The sequence below is a fragment of the Pyxicephalus adspersus genome, chromosome 3, assembly GCF_032062135.1.
Source record: "Pyxicephalus adspersus chromosome 3, UCB_Pads_2.0, whole genome shotgun sequence".
Lineage (NCBI taxonomy): Eukaryota > Metazoa > Chordata > Amphibia > Anura > Pyxicephalidae > Pyxicephalus > Pyxicephalus adspersus.
Genome location: NC_092860.1, coordinates 54,837,498 through 54,859,860, shown reverse-complemented (window position 1 = coordinate 54,859,860; position 22,363 = coordinate 54,837,498). Strand labels below are relative to the sequence as shown.

The 22,363-nt window shown below is 38.2% G+C and overlaps 1 protein-coding gene across 7 annotated transcripts in view; it reads left to right on the top strand.

The window, feature by feature from the left end:
• The first annotated feature begins 22 nt into the window (after nucleotides 1-22).
• The window catches only part of FCHO1 (FCH and mu domain containing endocytic adaptor 1), a 70,657-nt gene continuing 48,316 nt past the window's right edge, over nucleotides 23-22,363 (top strand). For 2 of the 7 annotated variants that reach the window (XM_072404715.1, XM_072404711.1), the window contains exons 1-4: nucleotides 23-73; nucleotides 3,301-3,363; nucleotides 7,588-7,684; nucleotides 15,889-15,980. In XM_072404715.1, coding sequence (XP_072260816.1) covers nucleotides 7,658-7,684; nucleotides 15,889-15,980 — 119 coding nt within the window. In that variant the 5' untranslated portion in view covers nucleotides 23-73; nucleotides 3,301-3,363; nucleotides 7,588-7,657. Of the gene's footprint in view, nucleotides 74-165; nucleotides 1,189-3,300; nucleotides 3,364-6,858; nucleotides 7,016-7,135; nucleotides 7,216-7,587; nucleotides 7,685-15,888; nucleotides 15,981-22,363 lie in introns of those variants that run through there. The other 5 variants (XM_072404713.1, XM_072404714.1, XM_072404710.1 and 2 more) reach the window with 5 other exon arrangements.

Genomic DNA, 22,363 nt, shown 5'->3' with positions numbered 1-22,363 from the left:
GCTGTAGCTAGAACGGTCCCCGCCCCCCTTCACTGCAGTGCACAGAGGAGGATGAGCAGCTTGGATACAGCAGGTAACATGCATGGAGGCTCACCTGTATTGGGCGATGTACAGAAGCCATTCAGAAAACCAGACTTGTCTATTGACATACAGGGCTGCTAGCTTTAAAACTCGCCTGGAATAAGCTGTGTGTTCATTGCAAATACACAGCTCTCTGATACTATGCAGCATTGAGCTCTGTTTGGTAAAAGCTGTGTAGTAGCATCCTTTGCAGGCACAATCCTATACATCATGTCATCGCCATAGGCAGGCACATAGTCTTCATTGTATGTTCTTTATCTATTTTAGAGACCATGTTATATTTTCCACTGCCAAGAATAGCTCAAGTCTGCTGCTCATCATTACCAGGGATCACATGAGATGTTGAAGCAAGCAGGCGTAGAAAACGTGGTCCCCCCTTCTCCTTTCCACCAAATGCATAGCATTCCAAAACCAAATGTGGCCCTGGAGAAGGTGGGAGATCAAGGTAGTTGCCCAGTTTACGCTCCCCCTATGTGATGTTAGCAGAGACATTAGGGTAAGACATTTGTTAAGCCAGTACCCCTCTCTGCATTATGTGCAATGTAGCTTATTTGATAAATGCCAGTCATTATTAGTATTATTAGAACATAAAGGGAGAGAAGCTTGCGTAGCCATACAAAAGGTGAAGAGTTAACTGTAATTGCAGGTTCATGATGTGCAGTATGAATAAGAGACACGAGCAGGTTGCCTATATGAATAATACCCCTCATATCCAGGAGTGACTCCTTATGGTGTAGAAAAATAATAGCGGTAATTTTTTACAGGTTCAGGAAGATAGGGCAAGATGCATAAAATCCATGGATTAGGTACCAGGACATAACAATACCACTGATGATGTGTTATTGTGTTCGCACGAAAGATCCTGCTTGCATTACATGTAGCTTTGTTTGAGGACATGCTTGTATTCATAATGCATGCAGAAAGCTATACAAAGTTGTATCAGTTTTCAGTGGAGTTGAATGTGTCTGGTATGTTATCTAATGATATGCACTTAGCCATGTGACATGCACAGCAGTCACAGTGTAGGCAGCGGCATCCTCCCCCTCACCATCCAAAGCACAAGCACAGAGAAGACAGACCCATATCCTTTCATTTTGTCAGTATCAGGTAAGAGCATTGTTATTTCTTAGATTTGAACACCATGTAAAGAATAAGGAGCATGGTATGTACATTGGTAGTATAATCAGGTCTGTTATATTTAAAAGCAAATTATGTACAGTGAGCATAGGAATGAGGTAATGGATTTCAGGTGATGTGTTAGAGGCAATATAGTCATAGTGATAAAGTCAAATCATAAATTGAACACATTTTTATTAAAGGTATCTGTGTTCTCCCCAGCCCTTTAACTGGGCATACCACCCAGCACTTTTCTGTTGTTTTTGAGTGGTTACTGAAGAATTGGGTCACAATACAGGGGCTGCCACCTGCCTACAATGTCTTCACACCCCACTAAAAAAAAAATGCAATGATGCATTAGTTCATGCCTAATTACACCTTTTTACCCTTTCCTCCTGCTAGTTAAAAGCTTGTTTGTGGTAACCAACACTTTCAACTGTTGGATGGGTTTTCTTTTTGCGTTCAATAGGTAGTCCTACAAAGCGGGATTATCACCCAATCTTCATCTACAGTGTTCTCCCCAGCCCCTTTTAGCCCGGGCGCATCACCCGGCACTTTTCAGTATCCATCCGGCTGTTTTTGGGTGGTTACTGATGAGTTTGGTCAGGGGCTGCCACCCACCTACAACTTCTTCCCACCCAGCTCAAAAAAATTTCTGGGTTGAGCACTGATCCATTATGCTTCATTTAGAAAATGGGCTTTATATGGCCTTCCTAAAGTGACATGGGATAGTGGGTGTTAATTTATAAAAGCCTTGATTTGGTGTTGCGTATTGGATTTTTGTAAAAGCTAAACTGTTTACACTTGGTTACTCTCCTTGTTTGAAAATGTATGTGGTCAAAATAATTGTATTCTGATCCTGAATTGCATTGAAAGAAGCAGAGGTAATATTTTGAAAAGAGGATAGACTATCTTGAGAAGTAAAAGTAACCCATGAAGATGACTGTTTCTGTAACTGCTAAGGTTCCAGTTCGGTGTTGAAGGGTGCTGATGCTTGTTTCCTTGGGCCAGTACAGGTTGCCAGATGAAGCACAGGGCCAAATTGCCAAAATAGCACTGCTTGTGCTAGTTGGGCACTTTTAGTCCCCAGTGTTGGGTAGGAAAGCTGGCTGTAACAATTAACAGAGCTCCTGTCATCTTTACTGAGCTCAGACTCCTAATTGACTTGTTTTTATGTATGCATAGAAACAAGATGTTCTGGTTATTGAGAAGTGCAATAAAATGCTTAGTACCTTTTATGTGCATGCATGTTTCAATATTTAGCCATTGTAGTGTGGAACAACACTGCAGTTACTGATAGACAACTAGTTAACTGAATCAACTTCAGGCCAAAACACTCTGATATGATTTACCATCACTGAAAGTTTTAGCTTTGCTTTCCCACCAAGGTCAGTTGAGGCCAAACAAGAGTTTCCTGCTTCTTGTTAAGTGCCTAAAATGCAGACCATGTAACAAAGAATGGAGTCTGGGGGAAATGGGATACCCAAAAAGGGTATTATTATTGTATTTATATAGTAAATAGGCCAAGTCTTCAAAAGAATACAAAAACAATCAATTATTGTCCATCAAGTTGTATGCTTATGTTCAGTACATTTGGTTCCTCATATGAACAGACGGCTGGACATATCTGCAGCCACAGATAAATGAATTAGATGTTAGGTTAGTGAGGTCATTCCTTCTATAGGTGATTTCTGATAGTTATGAATGACTACCTAAGCTCAATATTGTTTGTAAATATGGAATATACATTGTAGTTTTAACACTCCTGGATTGTAACACATTAGGGCAGGCTCCTCTACTCCTGCTGTGCCATTGTTTGTGTTGTTTATCATTTATAAATAATGTTTTAATAATAATGATACTCATATCTAGTGTGAACGTACTGATATGGTATTTAATGTAAGGTATTGTATGAAGAAGTAAAGCATGTTTTAGATATTCCAGAAACCAAAAAAAGGGTTGTTTCTAATTGAAATATGTGTAAAAAAATTAAAGGATGCTTAACTGGTATTCCAGTTGCTATATTGCTAGCATTTGAAACAACAGTGACATCTATAACAGCTGTCAGTGGGTGAAACTTAAACCTGTGGTATCTCCTTGCAGTGATAACCCTTTCTACCCTGACAGCAGAGGATGTTGAAGAGGGAGCCACAAAACCTGGATACTGTGAGTACTAGTCAGCAACTTTTATATAGTAGAATCTGTGTTCAATCATATCTTAATATAGCTGAGGATTTTAGTTGTCACTGTTCTACGATTTAACAGAGTTTATCCTTTTAATTTAAGAGTATTTTAAATACCACCCCATGGATTAATAAGTGTGCAGCTGTCTTCATTTAAAGCAAAACATTGCTCATCCTGCTGTCATTTGTTTCCTAGAGGGCCAAGTTCCTCCACTCTCATATGATGAACAGCACTATTATTGTAGAATTGAAATGGATGAGCTGTAACATCTGTTGAACCTGCAGTGGCTCTGCAGATGAGTTTATAGTCTACCAGTGCTGGCACAATAAGGGATTGATGGGGAGGGAAAGAGTCTTGTATGTTTTTAAACAGAGAGTTCCTAAAGTGACTATTGTCATTCCTGTTGCTATCTGATTTAAGAGTCAAGTGCTGAGTACTTCATAACTTGTTAATTGAACCCTCTCATATCACAGCTCACTAAGCAGTTAATAGACAGCAGCTAATAAAAGACTGGAAGGCAGTTTTTTAAAGATAAGTTTTTTTTTTTTTTTTTTACAGGCTTTCTTTGCACTATTCTATTTTTACAAGGGCATGATTCATATTGCAGTGTTTTAAAGCTACGTACACACTTCCAATTATTATCGTTGGAAAACGAACGACGAAGGATCCTGCACGATATCTACGAACGATCGTATACCACCGATCCTGCACATAGAGATAACGACACGATCGTTCGTAGATATTGTACACACAATAGATACGATCGTTTGAGCGATAGAGGAACTATGTACACGACAGGAAAGTGAACGAACGTTCGTTCATTACGCATGCTCAGCCCATGGACGATCACCGAACGACCGTACACACGAACTATGTTCAACGATCGTCGTCCAATCCGATCCGCCGGTCCGGTTGTTCGTTTCCAACGACTTTCCTCGTTCGTCGGCGTCGTTGGTTACTTTTTACGAACGATTTTTTGCCCAATCGATCGTTCGTCGTTCGTTTTGAACGATAAAAATTGGAAGTGTGTACGCACCTTAAGTGTTAACATGTCTTGTGTCAACGGAATGGCCTTTCAATAATTGGCAACTACTAGTTAGCATGTCTGTTGCAATATGGGTCTTCTGACACTTATTGTTATTGTTCATTGGGGTGCCATTTCAAATGAATGGCAATAAATGTGCTACATATTGGGGCAATACACAGTAAAATGGGAGTTAACTGCATGTTACTGCAAAAGTGTAAAGGCCTATATTTATAGATAGAAAAAAGTATCCCCTTTTCTGACTGGTTGAAAACTAATTCCACCTAACGAAGAAGGGAGGGATGAAGGAAGCTTGAGTAAAAATAAGTAAAATGCAGTTGCACCGCTTTAGTCTAGGGGTTGCAGGAGAGAAGGAAGAACAGCCTTTATGTTAAATGGGAGATACAAGAGAAATCACATTTGTCGCAGAAATATTCACAATAAATGGAAAAATAGTTAATTTCTTATGTTTGTTTTCTTTCTTTAGCTCCGCTACATTTATTTGCATGTATACTGTTGTATAACATCTCTTAGTTCCACCAACATCTATGTAGTGGAAGGGGCTGCCTAATTCTTCTTAAATGCACCTGTATAGCAAAAATACTTTGCTGACTTCACCTTCCTACTGCTTTCACCTTCCTACAACTTGTCTGTTGTGTGTGCTATAGGCTTGTCTATCTAGGAAGAAGTGACTTTGCTTGTTTGTGCTGATTTTTGCAAAAGACACAGAAATAGGTTTTAGGTGCCCAACGACCATCCTCACACAGTATAGTGGAAATTTTGGTGGATAAATTCTTTTGCAAAGTCATTCAATCTTTTGCACTAATTTGGACAAGATCTGATTTTATATTTTTGTTAGTGTATACCCAAGAACTTTATATAGTAAATTATATAAACTGCCCAAGGTATTTAAAGAAAATCCTTCAAAGTAAACCAAGCATAAACTTTTTGCAGTTAAAATTCAGGTTCCTGCACCATCCTCAGAAAAAATTTGCCTGGCAAACTTGTTCACATCCTGGTGATAAACCTGTAGAAGTATGTGGATGAAAGGCTTGACAACCAGCTTTGAAACTACTCAAAAATGTTGGAATTTTTCCATGTTAAAATAGCCAGAGCTTTAGTCATTACATGAAGGTTTGGGAGACTGCCAAGGTGCCTGCACTACATATATGGAGCAGCCCTCTTCCTTTTAATTAAATAGTTTAGGCGTAACTAGTGAAAGTTTGCACTTGAGACGAACAATCTGGATGAAAATCTAGTATGTGTACAGCTGTCCCATGATGTCGGTAACCAATTTGTCCTTGCTAATCAATGAATGACCGACCGGAGGTGACTGCTGCAGTTTTCTGTAGTATAGGACACAACAGGGTGCCATTCATCCTCCCCTCTCCATAGAACAGTACTGTGTGTACTGTGCTCATTTGTTGGAGTATCACTGGAAACTAACAGGAGAGATTGATTCCAAATGACATTATTCTAATTAATCTAATTTATGTGCATAACCTTAGGTCAAGATCTAAATAAATGACACCAAATCGACACCAAACTCTGAATTGAACTTTTCACATTCAAAATCCTAGTAGCTGTGCTTGGGTGTGCAACTACAGAACATCTCTGGACATTTAGCTTCCTGTAAACAGAATGAGGGCTAATTATAGCCCCCCCCCCCCCCCCCCCTGAATTCAGAGATTGCAGGGATTTTAATGTACTGCAGCCTTTAAGCATATTTGGCCCATAAAAGAGATATTCTGTCCATCATTTTGCTTCTATACACTTCTCAACCTGATTGCTGTTAGAATTCGTCTTGTTCATTGGGTTTTGTTTAGATTTTAAATATGTGATAAAGCTGAAACATTAGGAGTAATATCCTTATTTTTTGTTAGTTAAATTACATTTGTGATGAAACAGATATGACCAATTCTGATATTTTTTCCTATTTGAGATCAGGAGGAGGTACAGGAAGCACCCTTATGACAGTATATATTAAAAAAGGCTTTGTGGTTGTACTACAGCATCTACTGCACTACCTTGTCAGATATTAATCATTATTGTGATGGGTATGTGCAAATAGTGTCCCAGAGGGCATCATTAGCAGGAGGGCACATGAATATGTAATTTCTTTATGGAAAGTGGTCTACTGCATTAGATAGCTCTCATCCTTCATTTGTAATACAATGATGTTTATGAAAAAAAGGATGAATGGTTATTATCCTTGCCCAGGACTTGTTCATGTTGTACGTTTAGGGGATCCCTCTTACTGTATTGTATAGAGATGCTTAAGTTATGGAGTTTTTTTGTTTGTTTTTTTTTTAAACTGGAAATCCCCCTGGAAATATTCTGCATGGACTGAAAATTCATCTTAGTTTCACTTCCCTTTAGTGAAATATGTAAGTAGTGTTTCTGAACTTTTAAGTTACTTTGTTTTTGCAATGTGTCAACCTAACCCATTTCCTGTTCACTTTACTGCTGCTGCTCAGTCCCAAAACATGCACCTGTTTGTGCTTGCTTCTATATGGTGTGTGGAAATCAGTGTCTTCAACAACCTGTTGTCCTCTGTAATCTGGACATGTTTTTCTAAGCCTTACCATCTTTTATTGAAGCAACATCCAGGTTAGATTTCATTTTACTGTGTTCTGTCTTCCCTAAACTTATTCAGGGCTTGTATTCTTCTGCTGCCTTCACACAGGCTTGTGCAGTGACTGCTACTGCCACTTTCCTTTGTCTTTCCAGTTCTAAATATAAACTCTCGCAAGGGAAAGGACAAATATAGAAGGAACAGGGTAAAGAAGTCCATGTTAGTGTTGTGTCTAGTAAGTGGTTCACAAATATAATTCTAAAAGAAATAAATATTTCTTCACAAATGCTTGCTTTTTTTTTTTGCCATATGTTTTATCTTTAAAAGGAGCACCGAACAAGCAAGAATAATTTTTCATCCTTATGTCTACTTACTAGACCAATTTTGCACATTTTAGTGCTTACCTGGTTTTAACCAGCAGATTATGTACAGTAACTACTGCAAGTACAATAATACTGTACTTACATGACTCCTATTTTGTTTTTCTGTTCAATTTATATCAGTTCGGCCTATTCTGAAATGATATTCTCATTTTTCCTCTCTTCCTGTCTCCCCCTCCTTTTTCTAGTATATGAATACCCATACAGTTCTCCTGTTGTCATTTCAGTGCTGTGACTGCTGATTGACCTGCTCTGACCACGGAATCTCCTTGTTTACCTTAGTCACTAGGATACAAGATGTCGTATTTTGGGGACCATTTTTGGGTAAGAATAGATTCTGTATCTCTGCATTACCTGGTATTCTTCTCTTCTTCCTATATCTTATATTATCTTCTGTATTAATTTTTTTTTCTCATACCCTTCTTTCTTATGCAAGTTTTTTTTTTAATTTTTTTTTGTACTATATCTGTCATAACTTTCTTTATAATCATAGCAAGGATTTAAAGTTTTTTTTTGGCAGCAATATTGGTATATAAATAATTTGGAACTAGCAATTTGGGATGTCCAGGTAGATGATATTGCACAGGACCCTTAGATAATTAGTAAATATGTGACAGCCATGAAGAGTAAATTCATTCTTAGGTTAAGTTTTAAACTCTCATTTGTTTTATTTTTTCCTCCCATCACATTTAACTATTTCTCCCTTTTGTATTGAATGCAGTTTTATATACAAATATAAATATATATTCTCTCCCACATGCTTACTCAGAGATGTATGTCTGTTATTTTTACACCACCCTCAAACGCCTTAGCAATCTCCTCTCAAGTGTTGAAACTGGTGGTGGTGAGCCATGCGAGGGAGGAGGCTGCAAGCTGTTTCTTTTTTTTCTGTGAAATGTTTCAGTAATCATACTCTTTATAGCATACAATTAATGTAAAAACTCCAAATGCTTACAGTAGGCTGGACCTCATTTTATTGTTGCTTACCATAGATAGGAATTGAATGTATACTTCCACCTCTAAAGATATAGAAAACCAATTAATTTGTATTTTGGCTGGTGGTACAAAAAAATATACCTTACATTATATCTGAGAGACCTGATAGGAAGAAGGGCCTGCCTTTGCAGTCAAGTCTGCTTAAGTCCCTTGTAAAATGTTTTACATTTTGTTCTATAAAAACCTCTAATTCTTTGCGGTACAAAGGGAAATAGATTTCTACTTTTTACTCTGTATTCCAGAAAAAACGGTGCTTGGGGATGCAATAGATGTTGTTCGACTTCATTGTGGTTGAAAGGAAATGACTTGCTAATTTGTTTAGCAGTATACTTACCTTGTCCTCCAGAATGGCCTTGTGTTACTTGGCTATTATACAATCACGCAATAATATCATTAGACTCAAATACTTATAATGAATTACTTAGATGGTTACCATTACCTCCCTCCCCCTCCCCACCATGCCACCACACTTGCACACACTGGGTGTATATGCATATTTTATATTTGTATAGGCATTTTATTATTACCTGACACCCCTACCCAGGAAATATTTTTGCTTTCTGTGTGCCTTCGCGGTATATTAAACTTCATTCCTTGTCCTAGGCATGCAACAGGAATTTAGTAGGCATCTCCCAAAGTAAGAGGAATTTCCCTTCTAAATAGTCGTTCCCATCAGTCGATTTCCTCTCACCTCTTCTTTTTGACTTACTAGTCATGTCTTGTGTAATAATGATTGATCAGATCCAACTGGAACTCCATATACTTTCCATTCATAGGAAAAAACTATTGAAAGAGGATCAAGCACATGTGTTTAATGCTTTGGGAATTCCAACCGAGCACAAAAGTGACATTGGATGAGCTTGTTTGTACCAGGCCTTGACTTTTGGACTTTGCAGTTAATTTGTGTTTAGCAGAATCATTTTAGAATTTGGTATTTTGATATGTTAAATAATTTAGCAGTTTTTTTTTTACCTGCTCCTCTTTATCAGAGCCTATAGATAATACCTTTTTGTGACTTTGGTGCTTTTCAAACATGCATTCAAAATGCTGATGCTATTACAGCTGGTGCATAAAGCTGCCAGTCAGCCTAGGACAGGGGTCAGCAACCTTTACTATCAAAAGAGCCATTTTGCCTCCTCTTCCACTAAAGAAAAGTAGTCTGGAGCCGCAAAACATAACACAGTTTATAAACTTTTAAAAGTTTTAATATTTTTACCTGTTACAACAAGTGTGCATGCGTAGGCCTACTTTGAAATAAATTAAACACTGAACTATGCCCCTAGAAGCCTCCAGCTTCTAACGTATCATCCTGTTACATTAGAAGCTGGAGGCTTCTAACGTAACAGGGTAGATTTTTTTGATGGGCAGAGTTCTTTATGTTCTGACGATGCCTTAGCGATGAAATTTTAAGGGGTGTTAGCCACAGGTGCCCCTCATTTGCAGCTTAAATTTTGTTCACCTGTACCCCCCAATCTTGAGTAATTGGGGTTCAGGTGCTAGAAGCCTCCAGCAATGTGTAACAGGGTAGATTATTTTGATGGGCAGAGTTCTTTATTTTCTGACGATGCCTTAGCGATTCAATTGTAGGTGGTGTTAGCCATAAATGTCCCCCACTTGCACCTCTATTTTGGTCACCTGTACCGCCTCCCCCCCGTTCCAGAGAAATTGGGGTTCAGATGCTAGATGCTTCCAGCAATGTGTAACAGGGTAGATTTTTTTGATAGGCAGAGTTTTTATGAATTTTTAGGAGGTGTTAGCCACATGTGTCCCGTACTTGCACCTCAAATTTTTTTCGCCTGTACCCCCGATTCCAGATAAATTGGGGTTTAGGTGCTAGAAGCCTCCAACAATGTGTAACAGGGTAGGGGTTTTTTGATGGGTGGAGTTTTTAGGAGGTGTTAGCCACAGGTGTCCCCCACTTGCACCTCTAATTTTGTTCACCTGTACCCCCTTCCTGTTCCATAGAAATTGGGGTTCAGGTGCCTCCAGCAATGTGTAACGGTAGATTTTTTTGATGGGCAGAGTTCTTTATGTTGTGATGATAGCCTAACAATTAAATTTTAGGGGTTGTTAGTCACAGGTGTCCCCCACTTGCACCTACATTTTTGGTTTTGTACATCTCCCCCTTCCAGAGGAATTGGGGTTCAAAGGAGGGGGATGTCATTGTACACACCCATTTGTACACGCCCCGTGCGTAGATTTATTTCACTGGTAGATTTTTTTCATTAGAACACCGGATAGGGAATCCCCCTCCTCCGCAGTGTCTTGGGAGGAAGGGGATCCCCCATCAGAGATCTCCCCGCGGCAGCCGAAGGGAGCCACAACAAGGAGGCTGAAGAGCCGTATGCGGCTCCGGAGCCGCAGGTTGCAGACCCCTGGCCTAGGATCATGTTTTGTAGCTATTAAAAATGAAAAGGCTAATATGCACATACTACTGCTGACGGCAGTTTTTTTCCTTCAGCCCAACGCACAAGACGCCTTGCACTGTACTGAGATCCAATACATGAGTTTTTAAGTTGAGTAGGCACAGCACTGCACATGCAGAGCAGCGACATTGATAACATGTATTACCCAATCAGCATGGTTGGCATGGACTTTCACTTTCTCTTTTCAGCACACTTTTATCTCCACACTAAGGAATGTTGCATAATTCTTTACATTTTCACTGTACTGTATATGACATCTGAAATCAGTCAGGCTGGCATTTGTGAACATCTGCCTAAAGCTTTGGGTCTGTTGCCTATGTTTCATATTTTGGAAAAATGGTAGTTATCATAGTTAGAATCCTTTGAAGCTTGTCTTTGTGGAATTTATGGCATATTGGTATCTTGTTTTGGTGGTGGCGGCAAACTGGTGTCTGAAATACCTATTTTAGCTTGAACAGATAGGTATGTGCAATCAGATGTGCCATAGCAGTTTGCACATGCAGTTTGTAATATGTAGGGCTGCAGTGTTCAAGCCAGAAATTTTTTTCAAGCTGGGTGGTAAGAAATTGTAGGTGGGTGGCAGCCCATGTATTGTGACCTACCTGTTCAGTAACTACCCAAAAATAATCAGGTGGTCACTGAAAAGTGACAGGTGCTGCACCTGGCCCAAAGGGGCTGGGAGGAACACTGGGCTGATATTGTAAGTGTACTTTTCCAAATGTGTCTGTTTCAGACATTTGGCACCCCTGAAAAAGTGATTACTTTGACTCCTAAATACTGCCTAATTGACTGTCAGCCTGTATATGGGCATCTCTGTTGATATAAGTTTACCTGTAGCCATAAAGAATAGCTCACAAATATGTTTAAATCAATAAATTATTCTTGATTTATTGAAAATTAAATTAATATTCTTGAAATATTCTTGATTTATTATTATGAACAAAATAGAGGGTGGTAATAGTGCAGTTTAAACACTGATCTTGATGCCTGTATTTTATTTTTTCACTAGCAGAGTATGTAACACATACAGTATATGCCTTTTGATTGGGGGAAAGAATCAAGCAACCATAGAAAGTGATCTGTTCTTTGTAAAATATAAAATCTGTGATTCCAGTCATGTAAAGCTAGCATGTTTAGCATCTCTGCATTGGGTGCATCAGCCAAGTCTTCAAAGTCTTCTCTCAATCAGCCCTGTTGTGCACTGTCACTGAAGCTTTGGACAAGGGCTGTCCAACTCCATGCCTTGAGGGTCGGGATTTCACAACCATTTTAGCATTTTTTATTATTTCTTTAATAGACTGTGTTCTCCCCAGATTTTTTTTTTAACTGGTTGGTGGAAAACTGTAGTCATATGGTCAATCCCAGTTGTTTGTCATAGGGGTTCAGTTACCCTTAAAATTGTGTCTTGACACCCCCCTACACTTGTTTCAACTTTCTAAAGCCTGCCCTAAATTACCTTTCATTTTTCTATTGACTTTATTTTATGTTCGAACCGTCCAGTGCCTGTGCATTCCACTTTTCTGTGTCAAATGTTTGGTACAGAGTGTAATCAATATACTCTAATATTTTAGGATTAGTTCACATTTGTGTTTAAAAAAAACAATTAAAACTGACATTTACTGCTCCTGAGTGCTTACTGGCACCTGCTAGGAATGGTAATAGGAGGTAACTGCTAGTTTATTTCAGGCATTTGTAAATAGCTCGGAAGCCTAGCAAAGCATTTCCCTGCTACTTTCCTCACACCAGTGAATGGCTGACTGGGGAGATGCTACATGTAGCATCTACCTGCAGCAGCCTTGTGGAGAATGAATGGGGGTGGTACTGGCCAGATCGGAACAGGCTGCCACTGCTCGGAGATGTGCAGGATTGTTGGCTCAGATTGCACGTCTAAGCCTGCAGTTATACAACAAACCTACACCAGGTCTCTGTTGTAGACAACAAATAATGGTCTGGCCTGTAGCTTGTCAACTGTGCTAAAAGATTTGGAAGTGGGAATGATACAGAATAAGCAAATGATACAATGCATAATAATCATCCCAATTTGCCAGCAGGGCTGGCAGATTGCTGGGACCCACTGATAACTTTCCCTGCATGAAGCCCAGTCTGAGCCCCTTTGTAATGACATCCATCCAGCTAGCTGGGTGGAAAGTGAAAACTGCTTGGTGATCCCCCCAGCGGATTGTGTTTTAGGAAAGGACTGGGACAGAAATATATTTACAAATGTGTCAGAAAATACCTGTTTTGAAAACCCTGGCCTGTATGCGGTTCTTGAGGACTAGAATTAAACTGCCCTTGCTTTTTACCTTCTGGATCTAAGGCAGCCAAACACTAGTAGACTACATTTAGAATAATAAATGTATTTTTGTTTAAATGCAGGCAATAAAAGTACCTGCATCTTGAACTTCGTGTGTAGAGCTCAGAGTTGGAGAGAAAAAAAACAAAAACCAATTGATTCATGTGCTAACAAGGAGAATGGTGATAGGACGAGAGAAGTGACAAAGTCTATGTTGTCTTGCTTTTCCTTCCCTGTCTAGGCTCTGTCTGGACGTTAGGTGCATGACAGCCTAGGGTCAGAGGAAAGGGAATAAATGATGACAAATGCCAATGGCCTACAAGGCTTTTTAGTGGTGCTAAAACAGTACTGAAGTGGACAGCCCTGGACTGTCTGTACAGGCTGAATATTAGCCAATCGAGCAATATTTAGTCTGCACTTTTACTATTTATGACTTAAGCTATTTTTTTTTTTTGTCTGGAGCTAAGCTAAATCTAAATCTTAAAAGAAGAACCCAGAGTCTGCAATTATTGACCTCTCCTGTTAAAAATATTGGCGGTTATACGGGTCCTTTTGCTTCCCTAGTTGAATCCAGCCAGTAGATTTGCTTACCAGTCAGGTAATTTACATTTTTTGAAGGTTGTCAATTATGGAAACTTTGTATTCGTCTCATGACCGTTTTCTTTTCTTTTTTTCTTTTTTTTTTTTACATTTAGGTCTAGTGTAATTATTCCATTTTATCAATATAGACCAAGAAAGGCTTTGAATGTAAATGTTGCCCTACTTATACATCCTCACTTTCTCAAATACATGTTTTTTTGTTTTTTTTTCGTCTCTTTAGCTGGACTACATTTTATGCACAAATCTGTTTGGAGCTGTATCTTTTTAGGATAGTAGGATTACTGCTGTGTGGCATTCTGTTTTAGACTCACAGATATGATGTTAAATAGGTAACACTGTGTCGATGTATATTTACTGCAGTATTGCCATAGCATCAGTCTTAATGTCTGCACACTATCCATTCAGCGTAAGTTCTTTTGCACTATTCACTTATCATTGCTCCCATTCTTTTACATAAAATGCCAGACCATTGCTAATTTGATTTCCTACTTCCTGTAGATCCAGATGTCTCCGGAACTTAATGATATGAATGCCCAGAACCTAATTCCAGAACCCTCCTACACCAATCTCCATACTTCAGCTGTCTGAATGCTGCATACTTAACCCTTGTATAATACATAATAGCCACTTGTTCCACCTAGTTTAGTTTTGCTGTGAAACTTGCATTATGTTGGTTTAATATTACTGTATAACATTAATGGCTTAGAATGCTTAGGATAAGATTTTGTATTTTCAACTTTGATAGATTTTCCAGTTATAGTTGATGGTTTCTTTAATGAATTTTTGTTTATGTGAATTTTGCACAAAGTGCCTAGCTCCTATTCTTAGTTTTCTATGTATGAGATTGTGCACAGAGTTTAAGAGCAGGTGTAACCTATATGTATGAGGGTAAGGTAGATACAACCCTAATTAATTGATATTAGAATTCTACACCACTATGTATTAGTTCCTTAAAATTCATATACTTTGTAATTTTTATACTTTGTTCCATCCCAGTTTTGCTGATCTCCAGTAGCTCCCTTACAGCCACTTCTGTCCATATGCATGGACAGGGACAGAATGTAAAAATGCTGCGTTGTGTTGTGTATACCTATATCTGTCCTCTAAAGCTGAGCAGCATTTTAACGTCATTTTTTCTTGTTATACTAACCTGTACATAATAAACAAATCAAAATAATGCCATTCCTTTTTGAAAGTATTGGATTTATCTCACACTTATCTCCTGCTTTTCTGTTTTAAAGCAATTTTTTTGCAATGCTATTATCTAAACGGTTCATTATGCCCTTATTGCAATATAAGGTTTTCCTAATAATCTGTGTCCAATAAATCATTAATGTAACTACATTAATATTGTTAGACGAGGGTGTAGTTCAAGTCATTGATTTCCCTAGTACAGTCTACGGTTGAGTAAGGTAAATTTAACGTTCATGTTCATTAATCTGATCATTGAATAAGAAACGCATTACCCTCTATACAGAGTACATTCTAATGATTCATATTTTAAAAAGTGGTTTCTGAAAATGTCAAATCCTTCTTCTAAAATGAAGTAGTGAAAAATGTATTTTTCCTCTAAAAGGCTGTTAGGTTTAAGCGGGTTATTTTAGGGAAATGTGGGTGTTAGCTGTGGCCTTGTTGGCATTCAGAGAGATGATCTAGTAACTATGGGTGACTGGTTTCCCTTGGCAACAAGGTCTGCCGTCTCAGCCCAGCACACAGACTCCTTCTGTGCAATTTAGGCGCACACAGGCTGGCTTTGTCACCAGCCAGAGGCCAGCTCTGTCATCTGACATCCTTGCATATTGTCTGCATTTGCAGGTGTCCCATGCAGACTTGAACATCTGTGATTCACACTATCTTATAAGATCTTAGCACAGTTTGCTCTCCTTCTCTTTTCTACTTCTCCTCTTGTAAGGAGCCAGGCACATTGTGATAATGGATGTACAGTATAGATTATTACACATACAGCTATTTTATTTTGCTTTGTGTCCCTGTTTGGTGTTCTGCTTTCATTTTTTTCCCCATGTAACTTCCCTTTTTTTCCTGTCTTTATCTCCATTTTTTGTATCTCAAATTTCTTTCTCTGGTATTTGGGAGTCGCTACCCTGATTGTACGCTTCTCAACATCTTACCTTGCCAGGCTATGTAATGACTGATGTGTTTGCCCTGTGTTGTTTTCATGTTGGGTTTGATGAAAATAACTTGATTTGTTTCAGGGTGATAAGAACGCGGGATTTGCCGTCTTGTACCACAACATGAAACATGGGCAGCTCTCCGTCAAAGAACTGGCAGACTTTGTACGAGAAAGGTAAGACTTACATTTTCCCCTGTGTATATAGAAGCTGATGGTAAATGCAGGTTTATGTTGTTGTTTTTGCAATGCTTGTCATACATTTTGTTATATATTCTGATTGTTAATTATAACAATAATATTTGTTATATATTCTGACCTGTCTTGGTAAGAAACTGAGTATCAGACATTATTCAATGATTTGTTATTTTCAAAGCTTGCATATCTAATTTAGCATGATTGCAGGCTATATTTTTATAATATTATTATACATGATATACATTTATACTATGTATGATAAGATGATGTTAAAAGTAGTTATGTGAAGCTGTTAAAGTGGGCAAGTGAAGCTGTTTTTTGGAATAGGCAAAAAAAGCATTTTTGTTCCTTTCTTTTAATTATTTTCTGCAATGTAAAAAATTAAATGGTTTTCAGACTAAAGAAATGTTGTTGCCTTTAGGTACAATGCTTTAATATAGCAGAGATTTGCAGGTTTAATATGATGTTTTTGAGAATTTTTGAGCATACAACTTACCCATAAATAAGCCTAAAGCAGTGTAAAGCCTTGTGCAGTAATCTACAAAAACAAAGTTTTCACCTCTAATCAATAAAAATGTCCTTTCATATTCCCAGTTTATCATGATTTTCAAATTGAAAAAAATGATTGTGAGTTCTAAGAAACCTGATATTTAGTATTTTAACTTAATTTTAGGTAGGAAGAGCTAGCTTCTAAATAGCTATAGAATTTTTTGAACATCTTCCCATATATGTATGAGATCTGCTTTTGGGCTTTAACACTGTATGAGTTGGGTCTTTGTGTGTAGAGAAGACATCTGCTTCCTTCCATTCCTTTCCATTCCATTATTAGACTTTCCAGGATAAAACAGCTGCAGAAAAATAAGCATATGTTCAGATTTAGCTGTGATTATCCCATATATTGAGCCTAGTATAGCAGTTTGGAAACTCTAACCATGGGATATGATGTTTTAGCAGTGATTTAAAGAACAACCTTGGCCCATACAGCCTCAGAGCATGTGATAAAATGTTTCTAGTTTGCTGAAACATGGCTGCTAGTGCAGATAACAAGAGAAAGGAGAAAGCAGGCAAAATATAATGGCATGTATACTGTCAAAGCCTGAGCAGACAACCAGAAAATAAAGGCTGAGACAGCAAAAATAGAAGGTACTAAAGTTAGAGGTGCTGCACTTTTTACCTGCTATCTGAGCATCTATGCCTTGTGCTTATAAAGCACTATAACATGCAAAGTAAAGTCTCCTAGGTCTTGAAATCAATTAATAAGATATGGTTTCTATATTATTTTGGCAGGTTTGTCAACAATATATATATATATTTAGCAGCTACCAAATATTTATATAAGCAGCAAACCTCAGAAAATAGGTGCCTAGGCCAAAGTTAGCAATTTAGAATTATAGCTAATCTACATACAGGTTGACAATAGAAAAAGCAGTCATCAATAATCTGGTTCTTTCAGTTTCCTGGCATGAACTTCGGATCAAAGTATTCAATACAGGGACTGCAGTACACTGTCTGGTTTTGATGGCGCTGTTCTGCAGAAACAGCTGTTAGGTCTTGCTTGCTACCGGTACCTAAATACACGCTGAGATGTTCCTGCTCCCTGCTTCCTGGAACTGTGCCAGAAGTCCATGGGTGCTGCAAGAGGAAGGCTGGTCTTTGTGTGGAGGTGAGTATAAAAAAAAAAAATCCGGAATTTTCGAAAATCCGGCGCACCTCAGGTCCAGAGGTTGCCGGATTTTTAATTGTCAACCTGTACCTAGTTAGATACTGCACTGAAAATCACAATAAAGAACCAAAATCACAGAACTTGCATGAATGTTATCACAATAACTCATAAAGTGACTCCGTAAAGTATGTGACTTCTACATGCCTGTACGCACACTTAATATCTGGCTATGCTCCTGATAAGATGACGGATGGTGCCATGGGTTATATCTACCAAAACCTGTATTAGCTCGCATATGAAGGTCTGTGTGGCCCATGATGCTTTTACATTCTTCCAGGTCTGTCACGTGCACAGTGTGAACCTGCTGTCATGCGTAAAGAAAATAGGGTTGCCAGTGAACCTGGCTATTCTGATGCTCTATGGCAATTCAGCTGCATGCGGTTGCGCTGTGAGCACAGGTCTTGCTACAGAACATTGGGTCCACATGCTTTCTTTGTGAAAATTGTTTCTGGCAGTTCAGTAGTTCCACACAGGTGGCCTACTGGAGGTTATCTTGTGGGGTTCTGGCTGGGCTCCTCCTGTTCTTCCTTGTATACAAAGATGCAGATATTAGTTCTTCCGTTGGGTCATTGCCCTTCTGTGGCTCTGTCTAGCTCTCCTTGTGTAAAGGTGTGTCTTCTGGTTTTGCCTCCACACTCTTGAGACTGTGGTGGAAGACAGTGTAAACCTCTTTGCGATGGCACAAATTAATGTCAGCCAGAACGATCTGGACCACTTGTGCAACCTGAATGGGCTGTGGGTACCACCTCATGCTTCTGTATAGTAATAGTAGTGACAGAATGCTAAACCCCACAAATGGGGTTGGCTTTTGCTGTTGTCCCCCCTCTCAGCCTGTTGTTGCTTTCATTTGCACCAAGGCAGTTGAAAATGATTCACAATCACTTATGGTTTGTAACTGACAGGCTGATGTCCCAGAAGTTTAATTGACATGGTGTTATACTGTGTTGATTGAGTGTTCCTTAATTGTTTGAACAGTTGTTTATAATATTGCCATAAAACTTATTTTGCTTTTTTTCAGCCCCAATCTTTGTAGTCATCAAAAAAGACTGCACATGTTTATCACATAATTAAAAGCTGCATACCTGTAGTTCTGTAAATACCCTGCTGAATCTGGATATAGCAGACTAAAAAACTATATAAAAAAATATAAAGTTTTATTATGTGACTGTTATTTCTGACTTTTTACATGTGCAATGTTTTCTGGTTAGTAAGAGATGTAATCTGATTTTACTGCATCTGCTCCAGTACAGTTTTTTACATTGTTTGTTGTAATGATGATTGAAAATAATTTCTGTTTACTAACTCCATCTTTGTTTTTTATTTTAAACCAACCAATGTCATTATATAGGTGGAAATATTTTTTTGTGAAATATGTTACCCTGCTCTAGTAAATGCTGCATGTACAGACACTTGTTAGCTTTTTTTTTCTACCCATTGAAAAAATGAATTAGTATCAGTAGACGATGCTGCTGTTCTTCTGTTAGTAATGTGCCGTTTCACTAGAAATGCTAGAAATGCTTGAAAGTGAAATGTTGTTGGGGAAGTAATATTACAAAGGTTGGTGATCCCCCTACTCTTTCTATTGTTTCTTATTTAAAAAAAAAATATTAAAACAGGAGCTACATATAGAAAATTATTATATGCTGCCTTGTCACCTTTCACATAAGGAATCCACTCTATTGCTTTTGCGCTTTGTTGTTTACTTTACCCTATATATTATAAACTGTCCGCCTTCACAGCTTTTTCTATTAAATATGAGATCGTAAGCCTTTAGGAATTTGGCCGAGGACACAGTGGAATTTATTTATAAAACGGGCAATCTGACATTCCCTCAAACTTTTCCAGGTGGGAATCATTTACTGCTATTGAAACACATAAACCTGGAAGATTCTCACCAGGGAATGTTTGAGGGCATGTCATATTCCATGTGTTTTGGGGTACTTCTAACCAAATCGGCACAATGTTCAATTATTTTTGTAATATGTCTTTACAATGTAATATATCTTTCATGATATCCTTAAATGAATACCAAATTTAAGCTTTCTAGGTGATCTTTCAGTTACATCCTTTTAAAAAATTTTTCAACAGAATTTTTACAGTTGCATGTCATAGTAAGTGACAAAGTATGGTCAAACAGTAGGTTTATACCAAAATAAAAAAGATGGTTCTGCCATGTAAAAATGTAATTTTGATATCCTAATTCTCTAGTTCTATAACTGGTACATATGCCAAAAAATCAGCAAAATCTGAGCGGGTAATTTTGTAAAGGTTGTTGGTTGTACATACAATGACCCCCTGTATTTATAGCTCTGTTTGTATGAATTTTTTAACTTAATTATCCCCCTCAATTTGACCTAGATTAGTTTCTATATTAAAAGATATAGCATTTCCTATTGTGACTGTTGTGCACTTTTGACAATTGGCCACTAGGTGGCAGAATGAGTCTTTTTTTAATAGGCTCTGAAACGAAGTGTAGCGAGATTCACCTGTCAGTGCATTTCGGAGGAATTGACAGGAGAATATTTTATTATTACACCAATGGAGTACATTTAACAACTTATAAGTATCAATTTGATTTCTTTTGCATGTTGTTCTTTTCTTCAGCAAATGAAAAATCTTTCTTACAGGAAGGAACAACCTTAGCAGTATCTTCCTTGCAAATAATTTATCTGTGAGGGTTTTTTCTCCTTTGATGTCATTTCCTTAATTTGTTTTCATGCATTGCTACTGTTGAAAGTTAATGTTTGATGGAATTGTAGTTGGAATTATGGTGGAATTGTTGTTGTAAAACAAAAATTGTTTATATGAGAGTAGTTTTATTAAGGCTGGGTCTACATGAACGGTTTTAAAAACGCATAGAAACGCTCCTACCACGTTTTTATGCACTTTTACAAACGTTTTAAAGCTTAACTTTGAAACGTTAAAAAACATAAACGCCTATGACGTGTTTTACCGTGAATTGCCATCATTTTACATAAGTGTTTTTTTTTCAAAAGCTTTACTTTTAACCCTTTCAGGGAATGAGTACAGGGGTACATAAAACCCCTTACTCCTCTCCTGAAAGGGTTAAAATATGTGTAATGGTGATGCTTTTATGGTAAATTATTTTATTAAATGTGTGTGTGTTTGTGTAACTAATTTTTTTTTTTTTTTACTTGTTATCCCAATCACAGGATGATTCCCAGTGCTGCAATAATGACATGAGCACAGCCCTGGGACCTGTGACATATATTACAGATACAGAACGTGTCACAGCTCCTCTAGGGCTGCGGGTGTAATCAGGGGAGCAGAGCTGTCAGCATAGCAGAGCTCCGCTGATTGCTCTGCTCCCCGATTGGCAGAGGAAAGGGAAATCCTGATGATGCTTGAGCTGTCATCAGGGTTTCCTATTTCTCAGCCAATCACAGAGCACTAGAGATGAATGGGCACAAGTCTCCCCATTCATGTCTAGTGCTGAATGGCTGAGAAACGTAAAACCTCAGACAATCACAGAGCACTAGAGGTGAATGGAGAGCATTCTTGTCCTCATTTAACCTCTAGTGCCCTGCGATCTCTCACTGTCAGGAGGATTCCCAGGGCTGTGCTCATGTCATGATTGCAGCCATGGGAATCATCCTGTTGTTGGGATAACCTGAAAAAAAAAAGTTTAGTTACACACTCACATTTAATAAAATAATTTAACAGTAAAGCCTCGTCCTATTTTTTACATATATTTTAACCCTTTCAGGGAATGAGTAAGGGTTTTTATGTACTCCTGTACTCATTCTACAGGGTGGGGTGGTGGAGATCTGGGAGTCTCCCTATTAATGGAAAGTCCTGCTAAAAACGTTTATAAAAGCCCCCATTGTTTTCAATGGAAGCTTTCATTTAAAGCTTATAAACGCTTGAAAAAGCCTCCATTGAGTTCAATTGAAGCATTTTCCCATGTTTTCTCGCATTTATCCAGGGTTTTAATTTTTTAAACGTTGCAAGCAACGTTCAAGATAACGCTCAAGAGAGTGCCTGAAGGAAACGTCCTGGTGTAGATTAGCCAATTGGAATTCATGGGGACTTTAAACATGGGCTTTAAAAGCCTCAGGTTAAAGGCTTGGGAAACAGTCCTTGTAGACTAAGCCTAAACTTGCTATGTGTTGTATTTAGAAATATGGTCTATGTTTACCAACAAAACATAAGCCAAATCAAGTGTTGACAAAAGTCAAACCTGTTGACATTGCTGTCAGTGTTTAGGGTCATTTCAGACATGCAGTGCTTTGCAGAAGTCTCAGATCCCACCCAATCTTTTTTGAAGTGAATGGGAGCACTTTTGTGCATGCGGTTGCAGTTGCTTTTGGCCACATCACATGGTTGCTTTTCCTCCTCTAGCAGAAGAACTATCCCACAGCTGCACAGTGTTTACATGCAATGTAAATGTTTACATGTTTGCTTTTGTTACTTGCCCTAATTGTGTTTATAAGAATATAGGTTATGTTTTGTGTCAAATCAAATTATTGCTAAGATTTAGATTTTACCCTGTTTCCCCGATGATAAGACACTGTCTTATTTTTTTTTGAAGGCCAAAATATGCTCTAGGGCTTATTTTCAGGGGGATGCCTTATTTACCCATGAAGAAGACTACAGTACACAGTTATTGTTCATGTGC